We start from the raw sequence: 19,133 nt of genomic DNA on the forward strand, positions 1-19,133 counted from the left end.
CCCTCATAAGGGATCTCTGTTTTATTGTTACTAGCTAAACGGGCTTCTTGTTTTTGCAGACACAGAAACCCAGAGTGTTACCAGTAGACCGAGACCCAAAAATCCTTCCCGAACTAAGAGGTGTGGGTACAGGGGGTCCCCGGGTTACAAACAAGTTAGGGACTGTAGGTTTGTTCTTAAGTTGAATCTGTTTGTAAGTCGGAACAGGTACATTTTTTAAGTGTAGCTCCAGCCAAAAAAACTATTTTTAAGCTTTTTGGATAGCATAGGGAAGGGTTATCACCCTTGTAACATTTGTTTTGCTGTGTGTGCCCCTGTTCAGAAGATTTCACCTCACTTTCTGTCTCAATGACAATTGGATTTTGAAAATTTTGGGTTGTTGTGGAAACAAGCCTTGGTGATAAAGCATCAGTGGAGGTACCTTTTCCCCATAATATCTCTTACAGGAGTGAATTTCCCTTCCTAGGGGTAGATTTCCTCTCACTTCCTGTTGTCTCCCTCCGTTTGTAAGTAGGAGTCGTTTGTAAGTCGGGTGTTTGTAACTAGGGGACCCCCTGTACTGCAATGATAAACTAGCTGCAGAGCACACCAAGCCGTTCTGTTATAAATGCATCCACAAATTGTCAGGGAAGGAGACTTCGGAAGTTATGAGGGATTTTTTCTCAGTACAATCTGAATTGCTGTCCACACTTAAAGCCTTTCAAGCTAGCCTCAATACTAGGCAGGATAGCAGAGAAGGCTCATCCTCCCAGGATAGTGCCTTCTCCAGTGTTAGACAGGTAAGCACCATTCCGCAGAAACCACCATCTTCTCAGGATTCGGAGGAGGAGGCGGGGGAGGTGGAAGATCCCTGCCGTAGTCTCCTTGAAGAAGGGGAAGACGCAGAGGATAGCCAGGAGGAGGAGGGACGCTCCAGACCAGGCCGACATATCTTCTCTACGGATGATATGGAGGGCCTCCTAGGAGCTATTTATGCTTCTGAGGAGATCCAGGAGCCAGAGGCACAGACTTCTGTACAGGATAGGCTGTATCAGGGGTTGTCTAAAGCTCAGTCCAAAGTATTACCTATCCACCAGTCTCTAAAAGACATTGTTTTAAGAGAGTGGAAGGAGCCAGAAAATAAACTTCAGAAGTTTAAAACCTGGAAACGCAGGTGTCCGTTTAAGGAAGAGGAGCAGGAGAAGTTTTTTAAACTTCCCAAACTGGATGCATCTCTGGCCCAGGTGTCTAAACAATCTGACCTGTCTTTTGAAGACGCAGGTAACATTCGGGACCAAATGGACCGTAGTTCAGAAACCCTTTTACGCAGGGCCTGGGAGGCCAATGCGGCTACATTAAGTCCGGCTTTAGCTTCAGCTTGTATAGCTAGAAATACTAACATGTGGCTTAATAAATTGACAGATCATGTGGCGAGTACTTCCAAGTCCAAGGATCTTTTGGATTCCCTGGAGGCAATTGGTAAGGCGGTAGCCTTTCTTGCGGATGCTGCAGTGGAGTCGGTGCGGACTTCAGCTAAGACAGCAGCTCTTCTCAGTTCTGCCAGAAGAGCCATATGGGTTAAGACCTGGGATGGGGACTATACCTCTAAGTCTAGGTTATGCTGCCTTCCTTTTGAGGGGTCTCTCCTGTTTGGTACAGGACTGGACCAGACCCTCTCCAGATCTACGGAGAAGGGAAAGAAATTTCCGGTTAAACCTAAAAAGGCCAAGAAATTTTTTCGAGGCCCCCAGGTTAATAACCGGTTTAAGGACCGTAAGGAAGGAAAGAAATGGGGTATTGGAAAAGCCAAACAGAAGGGAGCTCTCCTTTTCTCCGGCCCCAAAGTCGCAGACAAAGATCCTAAGTGACGCCAGCACCAGGGTGGGTGGGAGGCTAGCACAATTTATCCCTCAGTGGGAGCAGATAGCCCGGAGCCCTCTGGTCCTTCAATGGATAAGGGAAGGCTACAGGCTAGAATTTGCCTCCAGGCCTCCGCAGACATTTATACTGACCTTTCTACCCAGAGAAAAGCCAAGGGCCATAGGACTCATGGAAAATATCGAGCAGTTGTCGAGTCAGAGAGTCATTCTCCCAGTTCCGGCGGATCAGCAAGGAAAGGGTTTTTATTCCCACGTCTTTGTTGTTCCCAAACCGTCCGGGAAATTCAGGTTAATCCTGAATCTAAAGAAATTAAATACCTTCCTGCGATACAAAAGATTTTGCATGGAATCGGTCTACACGGTCAGAAAGCTTCTGTTAAAGGAAGTTTTCATGGCCATCATAGACCTGAAGGATGCATATCTGCATATTCCCATTCTACCACAACACCAGGTATTCCTTCGCTTTGCTATTCGCACAGATCTGGGTACCCAGCACTGGCAGTTCCAGGCCCTACCCTTCGGGCTGGGGGCCAGCCCAAGGGTATTTACAAAGATCCTTGCCGAGGTCATCTCCTACCTGCACCTTCAGGGGATCTCTCTGATACCGTATCTAGACCACCTGTTGGTCTACAACCTTTCCAGGGAATCCCTTCTCCTGGATCTGGACAAGGTAATATCCACCTTGGAGTCCCTGGGATGGTTGATAAGTCACGAGAAATCCTCCCCGATTCCTTCTTAGACCAAGCTCTACCTGGGCCTGTGGGTGGACTCGGTAAAGCAGAAACTGATCTTCCCGCAGGAGAAAATAGAAGCACTGATTGCTTCAGTGTCTTCAGTCCGGCACCAGAAGGTAGTGTCCAGAAGAGTGATCATGAGAATTCTAGGTCTCATGACTTCTTGTATCCCGGCAGTACCTTGGGCCCAGCTCCACTCAAGACCCCTGCAAAACTTCCTTCTATCCTCATGGGATGGAAAAAAAGGAATCCCTGGATACTCTGGTGGCCATCCCTCAAGGAATAAGAAATTCCTTACTTTGGTGGCTCAACCCCCAAATGTTGGGGGCAGGTCATCTTTGGTCCCAGCTCCAGCCGATCAGAATAACGACCGATGTGAGCTCGTGGGGATGGGGGGCCCATCTAGAAGAACTGCAAGCTCAGGGTGTGTGGGACACACGACAGAGAACTGCGTCTTCCAATTTCCGGGAGTTTTTAGCTGTCAGGGAGGCTCTAATAGCCTTCGAGAGCAGGATCAAGGGGAGACAAGTTCAGATCCTCTCCGACAATTCCACGACAGTGGCCTTTCTGAACCGTCAGGGGGGTACGCGGTCGCTTTCCCTAATGAGTTTGACACAGGAGATTCTAGAATGGGCGGAGCAGAGGATACCGTCCATTTCTGCGGTGCACATAAGGGGAGTTTTCAACATAAGGGCAGACTTCCTCAGTCGTCAGACAGTACAACAGGGAGAATGGGAGCTGAACCCCGAAGTTTTCGCCATGGTCTGTCAACAGCTAGGTACACCGGAGATAGATCTCTTTGCCTGCAGGGAAAACAGGAGAGTCAAGAGATACTTTTCCCTCTGCAGGGAACGGGGCTCCGGGGGGGTGGACGCATTAGCTCAGGAATGGGATTTCAGTCTGGCTTATGCTTTTCCTCCCTTAGCTCTGATTCCAAGAATCCTTCAAAGACTGAGTCGGGCCAGGGGCAATTTGATCTTGATTGCCCCCTGGTGGCCCAAAAGGTCCTGGTTTCCCACGTTGTGGAACTGGGCGGTTTTACCTCCAGTTCAGCTTCCAGAACGTCAGGATCTTCTGCTTCAAGGCCCTCTTTACCATCCGAACCCCGGTTTCTTCAGGTTGAAAGCCTGGCTGTTGAAAGGGAGAGCCTGCGCAACAAGGGGTGTTCAGAGAGAGTGATTGACACCCTGTTACTGAGTAGAAAGCCGGTAACAAGGCGCATTTATGCTAGGGTCTGGGGGGCTTTCTCCCGTTGGTGTGAAGCGAGAAAAGTTCCCCAGAGAGAAATTCCAGTTATCTTAGACTTCCTACAAGAGGGAGTAGACCGAGGTTTAGCCACCAAGACTCTGAAGGTTCAGGTGGCGGCTTTGTCTAGTTTTCTGGATGTTAAATTAGCTCTAGATCCTTTAATTAAGAGATTCTTGTCGGCTAGAAAGAGACTTTCCCCTGTGCAAATGAAGGAATTTCCACCATGGGATTTATCTTTAGTCTTGGAAGCCCTGACCAGGGCACCTTTTGAGCCGTTGGCTCAATCTTCAGTTAGACTGATTTCTTTTAAAACTGCCTTCCTTCTGGCTGTTACTACAGCCAGGAGGGTGGGCGATTTGCATGCTCTTTCTATGAAGGAGCCCTTTTTCCGCCTGTTAGAAGACAGAATTATTCTCAGGCAGGACCCTTTGTACCTTCCCAAGGCGGCTTCATGCTTCCATAGGTCACAGGAGATTATTTTACCCTCCTTCTGTCTCAATCCACAGAACGAGAAGGAGAGGGCCTTCCATACGTTAGATGTCAGGAGATGTCTGTTACTTTACCTAGAAAAAGTTAGAGTTTAGGAAAACTCAGCATCTGTTGGTCAATTTTTGTGGAATTCGAAGAGGCGAACAGGCCTCTAGAATGACCATTGCTAGATGGATTAGACAGGCTATTGCCATAGCTTATGAGCATTCAGGTCAGACGGCTCCAACTAATCTTAAAGCTCACTCTACAAGGTCTCTGGCAACTTCTTGGGCAGAAAGAGCCGGAGCATCGGTAGATCAAATTTGTAAGGCAGCAACGTGGTCAAGCCAGAACACGTTCCTGAAACATTACAGAGTGGAACTGCTGTCACCCCAGGACCTGGCCTTCGGCAGGAAGGTCCTGCAAGCGGTTGTCCCGCCCTAAGGTAGGCCTGAGCTACTTGCTCTTCTCTCAGGGTGCCGTCCTGGAAGACGACTTGAGAAAATGACCAGTTACACTTACCGGTAACGATGTTTCTGGGAAGTCTTCCAGGACAGCAGGCCTACTTCCCACCCGGTTTGTATTTTTATATAGTGGTACATTGGAGGTGTGTTTTGTTTCACTTTCATGCACTGGTGTGGGTCAATACTTTTGCACAACTGAGGAGTGCAGGGAGGGGCGGGGTTTTTAACCTCTTTCTTGATTGTGTTTCCTGTCAGGAGGACCAGTCATCTGTCAGGGTGCCATCCTGGAAGACTTCCCAGAAACACTGTTACCGGTAAATGTAACTGGTCATTTTTTAAGCGCTAATATGCCCAGTGGTGTATGTGATCTTTTAATACACTGACATTTTCCTCTTCCAACTTCTGCTGGCATTACTCCTCAGGCTGCTAGAAATTTCCCAGGTGAAATGCACTTGGCAGCTGGCACAGGATTCCTAGCTTCAGAGGAAGCATTGGCTTATGCGGCTCCTGCTCCCTCAGCAGCCACCTGCTTCCACCGCTGTCAGCTCCATGTACTCCGATGCTCTGGGATAGCAGGTCAGCAACCCGTTGTTTGCGATCTGGGCTTGCCGACCCACCATCCCAGTGCATGGGCATGGGCATGCGCTTCCCTGGTTCAAGGTCGCGGGCCACAGGTTGAGCACCCCCGTTCTAAACGACAGTGGTATTTCTGATTCTGTTATTCCCACCTTACTCGGAGCAAGAAAATGCAGCTGCTGCAAGATTTACCATTGCACAGAAGGCTTACTTTGCATGCTGCGAAGACAGACGGCCTAACCATAGGGAATGCTCTCACTCTTATTTTGGCCTTTCTTCGTTCTGGCTTTGACCAGTATGAATTCATGAAAGTGCAGCACTACTAATAATATGCTATATTCATAAAGTCCATATAATCACTGTTACACACATCCAGAAAAAGTCTTTCTATGAACATAATCCAGCGTTGTGCTCCAATCTTCTATTATCTACATGTGATCAACCACCACCAGGTGAATAACCTGCTCACCTCACCACTGCTAGTTGGAAGCCTTTTATTACAACTCCCGCCGATCCCCTGGAGTGGACTCCTTCCTTCCCTTCTGGGATAGAGCTATCTTTTCTTACTGGATTTCTCATATATGGACCACATGAAATAGAAATGCAACTACATAGTGCTCTCTGTCTCAAACATTTATTAAAAATGCTCCTTGTTAAAAACACTTACAAGAAAAAAATCGCTTCAATATAAAATCCGTCAGCTAGCTCACCCCTCCGCTCAGTACGCGGTTGCTGTGTGATGTCAAATGGCTGGACTCCTCCTCCTAAACACGTGTCGCCCTGTGATTGGGCTTCTTGAGTGTGTCTCTACTCAAGAAGCCCAATCATAGGACGACACGCGTTTAGTAATTTTGTATGGTCACGTTGTTTGATAACACTGATCTTGAAGTAGCACTGATTGCACTTATTTTATTGGTCTTGACCAGTGTCTGGTCCTGTGTACCCTCAAAGGACAGGTTTCTGCTATATTCATTCTCTTACAGAAGCCTCTTGCCTTGCAATCACTAATCAAGACTTTTCTTCACGTAGTTGCCGATATACAAATCCTCCAGGTTCTGGATTTCAACCTTGTGCTCTCTGTCCTTCAGAGGCCCCACTTTAAACCAATTAGAAACTTTTCTTTGGAGGACCCCACATGTGAAGTCACTTTCCCTGTCACCATTATATCTTTTAGGTGCATTTGAGTTGGTAGCTCTTTCTTTTAAAGAGCCCTCTCTGGTTTTGTACAAGAATAAGGCGGTCATGAGACCAAAACCTTCCTTTTATCTAAGGTGGTCTCTCTTCGCCTCCTTGAGTACATTCCTCTCCCTTCCCGCTGTCCTGCCTCAAAACCTGACAAAAAAGTTACCCTACACTGCTTGCATGTGGTTAGAGCTGTCGGGGTCTACCTAGCAGTTATGGCCTCTGTTCTGTCCATCGGTTTTCCAATAATCCGGTTTCCTGATCTGCAGTTGCCAGGTGGATCAGACAACTTATTTCCAGGGCTTATGCCCTTCCTCATGAGAGCTCATTCCACCAGGGCTGTTGATGTTTCTTAGGCTTTTCAGCATGAAGTATCTGTATCCCAGATTTGCAAGGCCACCGCCTGGTACCCTATAAAAACCCAGATAAAAAAATGTAACTGATGTTCCCTGTTTTAAACAAAACTGAATTAAAAAAAAAAAAAAAAAAGAAGGAAAGGCTTTTTATTGTATAAAATAGAATCTTTATTCTTTAGTAAGTCACTACCACCTGCCTTTCACAACCTTCTCACAATCTTCTTTGGAATGTGCAGTAAGCTGCACATGTGCAGCTTCAGCATACATTCTTGGCATGCCTTGGTGTCAGAATGAATGACTTTCTGTGTGCATGTACAGGATCTACCTTGTCCCACACCATCCAAACAATATGGCTGAAGACCCAGAAGAAGCCAGGGAAAAGATGTCAGTACTGGCGAGGGAGCTTACCGACGCAACATCACTGGAACGAGGTAAGTATTTGCAGACTTTTTTTTTCAGCTTTAAGGCCTAACTCCAGTTTAGCATAAATAAATCTCCTTTAGCTGAACTATACACATTGCATATATTTTAGTAAACCTCTCCTAAATTCATATTTTTTCTGTTGTAAAAAAAAAATTGCTGTTTGTTTCACCATGTCCTTTCTTTTTGTTTCTAAAGGGCAAGGTCTGCCTTCAGTATAACCACCCGAGGAATCTTTAGAAGTGGATTAGCCTTAGGTCTAGTTCACACATATGTGTTTTTCAGTGCGTTTTAAGTTTTGCAGAAACACACTACCGTCAATTTAACATGGTTTCCTAAGGGTCACGTTCATCTTTTGCGTTTTCCACCGGTGCTTTGTTTGGAAAGTGTCAGGGACTTTTTTTTTAGGTTGAATATGTTTTTATTATTAACATTTTAGAAGAAAAAAAGCAAACCTAGAAAAAATACAGATAACTCCAAATCACAGAAATGAGGCACCATACGCATGATGACAAACCAATAATCGACACAGCATACAGTATCGTTCTCAGGTGGTGTAGAGGAATCCCCCAGACTACTGTAAAAAAGAGGGTAAACTTATGATCCAAATGACTGAAACAAGACTAAGAGCTCACAATGGGCTAAAATGACATTAGAGAGTGGGTAGATAAAGGAAAGTATTAAAGGAAAAAGAAGAGAAAGGAACAGGAATAGAGAAGGGGAAAAGAGAAAATGGAGACAGAGTTTCACTGGAATACCTGCAATGTATCCTCGTAGAAGAGGAGTAATGACGAGGCCCCTACTTAAAAAAACAAAACAATTATACCAAATATGGGAATAATATTTTAAAAGAAAAAAAAAACCCACACTAGGGAAGCTATTGGCTACCAGCTATCAACTTCCTTATTTTAGTCTGGTCATACGTCATCACGTACGAATCCGTCGGACTTTGGTGTGATCGTGTGTAGGCAAGTCCGTTCATTCAAAAGTCCGTTGGAAAGTCCGTCGGACCAGTCCGGTCGAAAAGTCCGCCCGTGTGTACGCGGCATCAAACTCTGGGGCCTGCATTTCCTCCATCAGCATGGTATCTTTCATTATATCAACCAGACAGGATAGGGGAGTTGCGAATGTGGACTTCCAGAAAAAAATGTAAAAGGCTTGTCTTTTGTGACTTAACAGGACCAGGTAAAATGGACAATAATACGAGGTGGGGGATGGAGAGATGGACTCATCGTAAATCTCATTATTCACCTAAAAAATTGTGGACCAAAATGGTCTCATTAGGTCAGAGTCCCACCAGATATGCAAGTACGTACCCTTAGCTGTATGACAATGCCAGCAGAGATTCAAGGACGTCAGGAACTTTTTTCCCGCAGCAGGTTTTCGTTTTTGGTTCCATAGACTTCAATGGAAACACATCAAAAACGCAGAGCAAGTAAGCAACACTTTTAATTTTATGTCAATTTTGGGAAATTGCAGCATCTGCAGTTTAAAGTAAAAGGTAGTTTTCTTATGTGAAAACATTGTTTTACACACATTAGAAAATCTACACGAGATAATGAACTCTGCTGCTGCTTGCGGGTGATTGTTATTGCTGGTTCATTAACCCCTTCACGATTCTCAAGTATTTAGCATCCCTTGCAAGTATCAGGCCGTTTATGGTGCCATAACACTGACAGCAGCTGCTTGGAAGCCTCATTCTTCTACCAAGGCTCTGCCTGTAAATTAGCATGAGCTGTTTGATTAATTCTGTTAAGCAACATTTTGTAAATTAAATCTTTGCCGGTTCCTCGTGATTAATTCCCCAAATTCAGAACTTTGACTGGAACCGCAAACAGACGTCTGTAAAATGAGTTTCTTGGTCATCAAAGTGAAAAAGGAGCAAGTTATTAATTCATCTAGATGGTGGTTGGAGATATGTAAATGATTCCATATTCTCATAGAATGTCATTTTATGGAGGGAGCTGTACAGCCCTGCAGGGCCTGTTGAGCACATGAATAATAACAGATGGGTCACATGATGGTTTAAGATTAACACTTTCCTTCCTCTTTTATAGATCAGAGGGATGTCTATAGATCAAGCTATTGCTCAGCTGGAATTCAACGACAAAAAAGGAGCAAAGGTCATGAAAGAGGTAATATGCTCATTGCCATCAGGGAGAAATTGCATCAGCTGGTTTAAAGAGAACCAGCCTTAATTAGGCTATTTGGAAGAATCAGAATCACCACTCTTGTTATAATAATGGCTTATTAGGTTATAGTTAGTAATGCAGTGTTATAATAGTGCACCCTTGCCTCACTAGAGTAGAAGGTTTTAAGACTCCCATGGAGGCTGACCTGCCTCCTGCCTGAGCTCAGGGCTTATAATTATTGGATGAAGGAGAGAATGTGAATTAAAGCAATTCATTTTCATTCATGTAATACTGATGGCACCATTGTTATATAGTTTTTGAGTGTTCACTGAGCTCAGGTATTCCATAGGATGTCTATGCAGCATAACATGAATCAGAGAAAATGCATGTACATAATAAAATAGAATAATCCCTGAGAGGTGAAGCTGTAATATTCTAACATTTAAATAGTGAAGTTTAAAATGATTACCAATGTTTATTGATGACTGGTCCCCCCCCCCTTTTTTTTTTTTTATCCTAGGTGAAGAAAGTGACATTGTTATTTTCAGCAGCACTTCTCAGAGTCACTTGTTGAGAAAAGTGTATTTAGCCCAAAATATCAGTACACCCGTGTGCGAAGCAAACATCAGGCATTACCTTTTATGGCTCCAAAATTAAAGCTTGGTTAAAAAAATTCATATCCTGGTCCCTTAAAGCAAATTACATAGCACAGTGCTTGTGCTATGTAATCTGCCCCCCTCTAAACGGTAAAAAAAACCCTAAACCTACCACTTCCTGTATGGCCCCTCTCTAAACAGACCACGATAACCAGGGCAGCTCTGCCCTGATCACCGTGGTCAAAGTGCCTCCCTCAGTGATAGGCCCCCCTGCTCTCCTCTCTCCCCCACTCACCCCCTCCTTCCTCCCTGTCAGCGCCCTCTCTGTCTGTCCCCGCTCAGCCCTGCCGCTCCGCCTCTATTATTAGAAAAAAAATAAACCTATAATTGTCACTGCCAGCTCCTCTATTAGAGGCTGGTATAGCACACCTGTGTTAAGCATTTTTAAAACGAGTCTTTTAAATACCAATTTTTAGCTGTCTTCAGGCCAGTCGCGTCTCCTTTACAGCTATGAGACAGGGATTCTGCGGAGGAGAGGCGCGGTCACCTGATCGCCCCGGCTGACATCATAGGGAGATCATGGCCCCTCCCGCAGAAGCCACTCGTTGGAGCTGGAAAGCAGCCGCGAGTCATGTGACTGGCCTGAAGACAGCTAAAAATCGGTATTTAACACTCATTTTTAAAAATTCTTAAAACAGTGTGCTATGCCAGCCTCTAATAGAGGGGCTGACATAGACTTTTACAAATGGGTTCACAAACTCTTTAAAACATTTTAAAACTCAACTCGGGCACCATAATTTGCAGTTTAAAGCCTAATTCCTAGGTTTTAGTGAACGTTAAATACTTTAAGCCCAAGCTGGTCCAAATGAACTACTTGGTTTAGCAACATATGCAGTGACTGACCTGCTTTATAAGCTGTATATCGCTTCCACTATATACAGTAAACAGCGCTGTGTTCTGGCAGTGTGATGGGAACTTCCTGTCCCTCTCTTGGAATAAAATCAAAATGGACTGACTGCTCAGTCATTCACAGGAAGCTTTGTATTTTCTGAATAAATACAAATCTCCCCCTGATTGGCTGAGGTAGCCGGATGATGTCGAAATCTCCTCCTCAGCCAATCGGAGGAAATTTTCATTCAGAAAATACAAGACTTTCTGTGAATGGCTGAGCAACGCTCTGCTTGACTCAGTTATGTTCTGGGACAGCCGTTGCATCTGTTAGTGAAAACAAACTTCCAAACAAGCGTTTTAAAGTGACAAATAACGTGGAGTTGGGCTTTAATACGTTTTCCCATCAGTAGCACCCCCGTGCATAATCTGACCTTTATTATTTATTGGATTATATTCTGCTAACATCTACTGCATCCATAGTGAGGTGAAAGCATACAGGGCCTGTAGCAATAACAATATAACACGAGCCAACACCTGAAACATAGGGAAAATTGACATGGGAGAGGTAGCTAAATGACAGTGTAGATGGCATAGATTAAGAAATATTTGGTGTGAGAAGTTTGCTACTGAATTAGTTATCTGCCTTTCAAAAAGGTATGATTATAGGGTGGGTTTTCAGTGATGTTGAATACCTTTTGGCACGCAGAAGGGATCCCAGGAAATAGGAGCAGCAGGGTAGCCAACTGTCAGTAAATTCACAGACCGTTTGTAAAATCCATGATTTTCATATCTCTCGTAAAAGTCCATTACGGACATGTTGTCTGCATGTCCGTAACACACATTCACAGACAGATGAAGATCATGGATTTGACAAACTGTCCGTTAATTTATTGACTGTTGGATACCCCAAGGAGGAGCATCGTAAAAGTCCTGGAGGTGTGGGCAAAATCAGGGAGGATGAGAGGGATAGGGCAAATGATTATTTACAAGCCACAATTGTTAAAGAAAAAATGTCCTATTTAAAGGCAATCTGTTGTGAGCAAAAAATGAAAGCTGTCCTGATTAGAGCTGCAGAATTAATTGTTAAAAAATCACGATCTCGATTCAACCCCCCTCATGATTTTATTCCGGCATTTCCACGATTCATGTAACAAGTGCAGAGCCGTTCTCTGCTCAGAGCTGTCAAAAAAAAAAATTAAAAATCCGGCAATGTTTATCACAACATTGTTCAGCGCTGAGAGATAAAAAGAAACATTGCATCAATTGGTTCTTTTAAATCAAAGGGATGAACTTCGGTCGGTAAATGAGGGCAGTTTAACCACTTAAAGACTAAGCCTTTTTCTGACACAAGTTAAAATCAGTATTATTTGCTAGAAAATTACTTGGAACCCCCAAACATTTTATATATATATATATATATATATATATATATATATATATATATATATATATATATATATATATATATATTAATTATATTATAATCATAAATTATTTTTTTTTAACAGAGACCCTAGAGAAAAAAATGGCGATTGTTGCAGTATTTTATGTCGCACTGTATTTGTGCAGCGGTCTGTCAAACGCAATTTTTTGGGAAATAATTACACTTCAATGAATTAAAAAAAAAAACTAAACAGTAAAGTTAGCCCAATTTTTTTTTTTTGTGTGTATAATGTGAAAGATGATGTTACGCAGAGAATCGAGATCTTTATTCTAAGCAAAAAAATTGTGATTCTTATTTTATCCAGAATCGTGCAGCTCTACTGCTGATACTTTGTTTTTTATTACTTTATCATTTGAGTCACTGAATGACCACTAGTATAAAAAAGGAATTCTGCCTTTTCTTTGATTTTATATTGCTGCATGCTTGTTAGTAACTTATAGTATTAAAACCTGACACAGCTAGCATTTCATTAGAGCAGGTGATGTTCACCTATTCATTGAGATATAAATGAAAAATATGTATACGTTTTAGTTTTTCAGGTTTTCAGTTCTGTGTTCCCATTGGGAAAGTTTTCCTTATTTCCTGACCCAGTTATATAACAGAGTAAATCTCTCTGTTGGCTGCTTTCACTAGAAACAATGTCCATTATAGGAGATTTCCCTTCTATTCCTGTTCCAGTAAAATATGAAGTTCCCACTCAATGTTTGTTCCTTGGTACAGGACGTAAGGGGAAATATCCTCCCAAAAGGAGACACAAGCAGCAATAAAAACATGAGGGATTTGAATGGTCCTCTAATCTATCCAAATTTTTAAACCGTTTTGGCTGGTGTTTTACTTTAACTGTAGCGGAAACTGGCATATAAAATAAAAAAATCAATTAACATGGCAGTGAGGTTACCTTGTCACTAGATGGAGCTGCTGCTTATATAATGAAGAATCATAAACTATTCATCTATTCATGGCAAACCTTGATTTCCCTTGACTGATAAATAATACTAAGTTCATATGTGGTCAAAGTATTTAAAGGTGAACTCCAGGCAAAAAACATTTATTAATAATCGACAGCTGCTTATTTATGTCTGGATTTTTGTTTTGTCTACATTGTTTAACAGTAAAATGAAAGACCTACATCAGATTTCAGTCCATTATATCTGCAATTTCCTGTTTGTCTGTGTTCGGGTCAACTCTAACCACTGCAGGCTGTATGATCTGAGCTAAACGTATATCCACCAAATGGAAATACTGGGAAATGTATTAAAAAAAAAAAAAAAAAACATGCAAACAATTAAGGTTTATGCATAAAATCTGGCAGTTTTCCTGGAGTTCTACTTAAATGATGGTGATCAGTAGAAGTAACTTGATGTTGCAGAAATTTACTGGAAACCATTTTATTTGTCTAAGTCATTCAATTTGATCATGTAGTTGGCTTCCTGAGGCCTTGTATCTTAAAGTGATTCTAAAGGTTGTGGGTTTTTTTTTTCAAAATAACAAACATGCTATACTTGCCTGCTCCGTGCCGTGGTTTTGCACAGAGCAGCCTGGATCCTCTTCTTTTTGGATCCCCTGTTGGCAGTCCTGGCTCCTCCCCCCTGCCGAGTGCCCCAATAGCAAGCCTCTTGCTATGGGGCACTCGAGCAGGTGTGCTCCTGTGAATGGACATTGCCCTGTCCTCAACTCTCTCCTCATTGGCTCACTGGCTGTGATTGACAGCAGTAGAAGCCAGTGGCTCCCGTCTGCTGGAACCAGATGAGGCTTAAGTATGTATGGGGGGGGGGGAACGCTGCACCCAGAAGGTTTTTTACCTTAATGCATTGAATACGTTAAACTAAGAAGCTAAGAAAGCTTCTGGCTTTAGAACCACTTTAACTTTATAATAAAATGCTTCATAATTTCCATTGCTATTCTCGTGCCCATAAAGCACATTTAGATCATTTCTTGTGGCTGCTTTTGTTTGAGAGCACCAAAGGGTTGCTTTATAGCCGCTTTATGTGGAAGCTAATGTTTATGGCCTGCTTCTGTGGGCACACCAATGTTTAAGAACACTATGGCCACCATCATAGCTCAGCTCTCACCTACACACCATACCTACTTCATTGTGCCTGTACAGAAAACAATAGTCACCAATATCTCTACTGAGTCTTATTGTGCTTTAGTGAGCACTGACAACAACCGGACAGATCTGTACTATGTGACTAGGTATTTCATATATTTTTTATTTATTTTTTGGTCTCTTTGTCCTTTTTTACCCCCACTCTCTACGCTGTGACTTTTAGGCTTTGCCAAATCCCTTTCCCAGAGCAGCTTTGTTATTGCTACTGTGCAGCTGCAAGACTTGGCGAGATGCTGTTTCGTATCAGTAATTAAGCATGTACTGTAAATGGATAGAGGGCACTCACAGTACTGGATAGAGAGTGTCCTTTTCTCATTAACCAGCAGCTGATTGGTTGCCAGGCGGTCCTAGCAACCAATCACCAGCTTGATCATGTAAAAAGTTAGTTCCGGCAGCTCCCACTCCCACCCTCTATACAGCTCTGTCATAATTCCTGCTTTCCGCTCTGCTATACACCAGTGTAAGGTAGGAGAACGCTACCTACACACTGGTGGTGTGAAGGCGACTAAGGACATTATGGGGGGGGGCTGTGAGGGGTTTGTGTAGGGGAGAGAAGATATTGCATTGGCGGTGGGGCAGAGCACACTACAGTGGGGGGTGAAGGGGACAGAGGACATGGGGGGGCGGCGCAGAGGACACAGCAGTGGGGGAGGGTATGAAGGAGACAGAGGATATTGCTTTGGGGGGAGGGAGCAGAGGACACTACAGTGGGGGGGGGGGGTGAAGGGGACAGAGGACATTGCATTAGTGGGGTGCAGAGGACACTACAGTAGGGGAGGAGGGTGTGAAGGAGACAGAGGACATTGCTTTGGGGGGGGGGGGGGGGCAGAGGACAATGCAGTGGGGGGAGGGTGTGAAGGGGGCAAAGGACATTGCTTGGGGGGGAGCAAAGGACACTACAGTGGGGGGGGGTGAAGGAGACAGAGGACATTGCTTTGGGGGGGCAGGGAAGGTTACAGTGGGGGGGGGGGTGTGAAGGGGGCACAAGACACTGCTATGGGGGTGCAGATGACACTACAGTGGGGGAGGGGGGGTTGTGATGGGAAGGGGACAGAGGACATCATTACAGTTGGGGGAGGGGGGGTGATGTGAAGGGGGACAGAAGACACTGCTTTGGGGTGGGAGGCACAGGACACTACAATAGTAGGAGGGGCAGAGGTGGAAGGGGGTAGAGGACACTGCTATGGGGGGGGCAGAGGACACTATAGTAAGGGGGGGGGGGGGGTTGGTGATGTGAAGGGGGGGTAGGACATTGCTATGGGGAGGCAGAGGACACTACTGCATGGGAGGCAGTTCCCTACTGTGGGAGAGGGGTGGGGGAGAAAACTACTGTGAAGGGGAATGGAGGACACTGAGGGGGGGGGGGGGCACAGGTCACTATGCTGTGTTTTTTTATTGGGCACTTGACAGATATTTTTTTTAAAGGGCGCATCTTTGATTTCCTCCATGTTTTCCAGCTTTTGAAAGGTTGCCTACCCCTGATATAGTCCATCGTTTTGGAATGACTATTGGATTAAAACCGATTTATTTTGTGTACGTGTTCTTAATTCCTTTAACAAATAAAATTCCATCAATTTTGTGTTTTATGAATAATATAGGTCTTGCTTGAAGCCCAAGACTTGGCTGTAAGAAATCACCATGTGGAGTACAGGTCCAACCTCTATATAGGTAAGGTCTTCAGGGAACAAAATATGTGATTACTTTTGTTTGTCTTTGCATGATTTCCTTTGAATAGTGGAAAGAACAGTATGGCAATACCCTTTAGAAGAGGACCCACAGGCATTAATACTTCATTATTTCAATAAGCCATCCAAGATTAGCATTCAGAGCTCTCCCTACTTTTATTCTCATCTGTTTATCTTCAATATGCTAGAAAATTCAGGATGGTTGTCAGCAAGGCGTTAGCCAGTATACCTTGTCTACTTCCATAAAGTTGCGGTCTTATCAGACTTTGCATTTTGATTGATTGATGCATGTATATGTGATGGCAGACTGTCTTGGTTGCTTGTCTTTTTGTGTTTGTGACCAGCCTATCTTTTTCAGGCATAGTGCAGATTGGCCGGAGGTATGTGACAGCTTATTTAGTCAGGTGTAGTAATAAATATATATGTTTAGGGCTCCTCTTCAAAGAGACCCTATTGCCAGACCATTTAATTCCAAAACAATCTTCCTCTAAGATTATCTGTAACATATTTTAGGCATGTTTTTTTTACCTGTAAAAGCCACCTTTGTGTAGACATTCAAAAGCCCTAAGTCTTGTGCAGGGCACTGCCATCCCAGATGTGATGTCAGCAGCCCCATCATGCTCAGAGCTGTCACTCGTGAAGCTCTGTAGTATTCCCCCTTTACTCCTTCCCTGGTCACATAAAATTTTGTAGGGAAGCGAGGGAAGAGGCAGAAGAGTTGGAACAGCACAGACAGTATTTGGATGCTCCCAGGAGAGGAGAGGGCTATGATGTTCAAGGAGGGAGGGGGACTGTGCTAGGGAATTGACACTGTTCAGAGTGTCAATACCCTAGCAAGCTCAGATGCATATATTACATGATTAAAAAAAAGAATTTATGGGGAGGAAAATCTACAAGTAAGCATTTAAAATACTAAATTCTTCTGTGCTTTTAGCTTCATTTTTTAGGTTGATTGGCTCTTTAAAGCAGAACTGTGTAGGTTTAAAGCACAATTTACTGATTTTCACACTCCTTGTGGTGTTTATGCTTACTCTGACTTACTGTAGAACAGGATACCTCAGGAATCCAGGATATTCTGTAATCAAGGCATTGCTTGGTCACTAGCTGAAACCCATCACACTTTCACTTAATGCATTTTATTATTGAACCATTAGTGATGGGCAGCTTCACTAACCAATTAGAAAGCATGTGGCAGAAGGGGATTAACTGGACCTAGCAACTACAGTCGGCATTTGCATTAGGGTTTGTGTAGATGGGCAAATATATTGTGCTTTTAGGTGCATTAAGCTTGCATTTTAAATTGGCTTAAGGTGCTTTCGAGGATATTCTAAGTTCCTTTAGATGCGCTTCTCATCCTCCTAAGCTGCACAAAGCTAATTTTGCATTTTATCAACAGATATGGTTAGAGAAGCAGTTCAGAAGTAAACAAATGCCAGTGAATACAAGCCATAACACAACCCCCCAGGTTTTAAACCTGTCAGGGCACATAACAGTGAATCATAGATAGTAACCCACATTTAAAACATCCATTTTGCCACGTTTAAATGCCGCGTTTGCGTTTAGAAGCCATTGAAAAGAATATATATTTTTTTTTTTTTCAAAATAGGCAGAAATGAAAAACGCCTGTAAACGAACGTGGCTAAATGCGAGTTGCCGCATTTAGAAGGATTTGGCGCTTGACATGCCTCTAAACTCAGCGTCTGAACTAATTTTTCTTTGCTTTCCAAAAAAGGCCTCTAAACTCAACTGCCTAAAAACCACATTAAACGAACCTGTGTACATGTACACATAAGATAACTTTGGATGAGTTCAGGGGCAGCTGAAAAAAGCAGCCACCTGCCTCTGAACGTCCATTTGCCAACAGCAGTGTACATGAGGCCTAAGAAGTATTGCCACTAACACATCCCTGTCTCCTTTTTAGCTGAGTCTTTTTCTAACAAGGGAACATATCTAAAGAGGATTCGTTACCACGCACGAGGCAGATTCGGCATCATGGACAAGGTGCACTGCCATTACTTTGTCAAGTTGGTGGAGGGTCCTCCGCCTCCTAAAGAACTACCAATTACAGGCTTCGATCAGGCTAAGGACTATGTTCAGCAGCTGAGAAACCGCACGATCATCCACTCCCTGTGACACTGTCATTGCAGATATTTCTTGGAGCTGCAGTGCACTGCCTTCTTAACCCGTACTTGTGTTTATAAAATCCTGTCTACAAATGACTTGTATTACTTTAAGTTTATTAAAGCCTTTCTGTTTTTCATTGTTGTGTAAAGTTTGTAAAGATTGGTAAATGAGACAGCAAAGGTTCTAAACTGAACATATTTTGATGTACAATTTTTTTTTTTTTTACCGATACACCATTTTGAATGGCCCTTAATCTGAGTCTACAATAGGGGTGCTCAACCTTTTGAAGCGCGAGGGCCACTTTAGTAATTTGGCAACCAGTCGCAGGCCACAATTAAATGAAAAGGTTTGGAATTTCGAATTTTTCATTTTGAATGACATAATAAATATTTTCCTCTGGCATCTGCTGAATGCTGGCGGAAGAGAGGATGAGAAGCCAGCTTTCAGCATATACAGGAGTAAAATGGAGAGAATAGGTTTCTGTATATGCCACCCCTCCTGTCCAAGTATACAACAAAATGCGACAGGGAGGCCGTACGGGCCCCCTGGAGCATGGGGAGGGGTCGCTGTTGCTGACGCTACACCAGTGGTTGACGGTGGGTGGTAAAAACCACCCACCCCCAAACCGGAAATGTAAATGAGCCCTTACGCACCTGAGCCCCCTATAAGGCTGCTTTCACAGTGATGCGCTGCAGTTTACCCACACCTTGGGTGCAGAGCAAGTGCGCCTGTGGTCTACAAGATAGGAGATTAGGCATTTTCAGACAAATGCATAGAAAAATGTGAAAGAAGGCTGCAGTCCCTCACAAAATCACTGTAAAAAGTTGCAGTGGATTATATAACA

At 43.6% G+C, this 19,133-nt stretch overlaps 1 protein-coding gene across 2 annotated transcripts in view; it reads left to right on the forward strand.

Moving 5' to 3' along the window:
* Positions 1 to 18,425, forward strand: part of MRPL22 (mitochondrial ribosomal protein L22) — a 41,569-nt gene extending 23,144 nt beyond the window's left edge. For both annotated transcript variants that reach the window (XM_073621161.1, XM_073621162.1), the window contains 3 exons: positions 9,365 to 9,442; positions 16,079 to 16,148; positions 18,087 to 18,425. In XM_073621161.1, the coding sequence (XP_073477262.1) occupies positions 9,365 to 9,442; positions 16,079 to 16,148; positions 18,087 to 18,298 (360 nt within the window). In that variant the 3' untranslated portion in view covers positions 18,299 to 18,425. The remainder of the gene's footprint in view (positions 1 to 9,364; positions 9,443 to 16,078; positions 16,149 to 18,086) is intronic.
* Positions 18,426 to 19,133: the final 708 nt, after the last annotated feature.

The sequence above is a fragment of the Aquarana catesbeiana genome, linkage group LG03, assembly GCF_042186555.1.
Source record: "Aquarana catesbeiana isolate 2022-GZ linkage group LG03, ASM4218655v1, whole genome shotgun sequence".
Classification (NCBI taxonomy): Eukaryota; Metazoa; Chordata; class Amphibia; order Anura; family Ranidae; genus Aquarana; species Aquarana catesbeiana.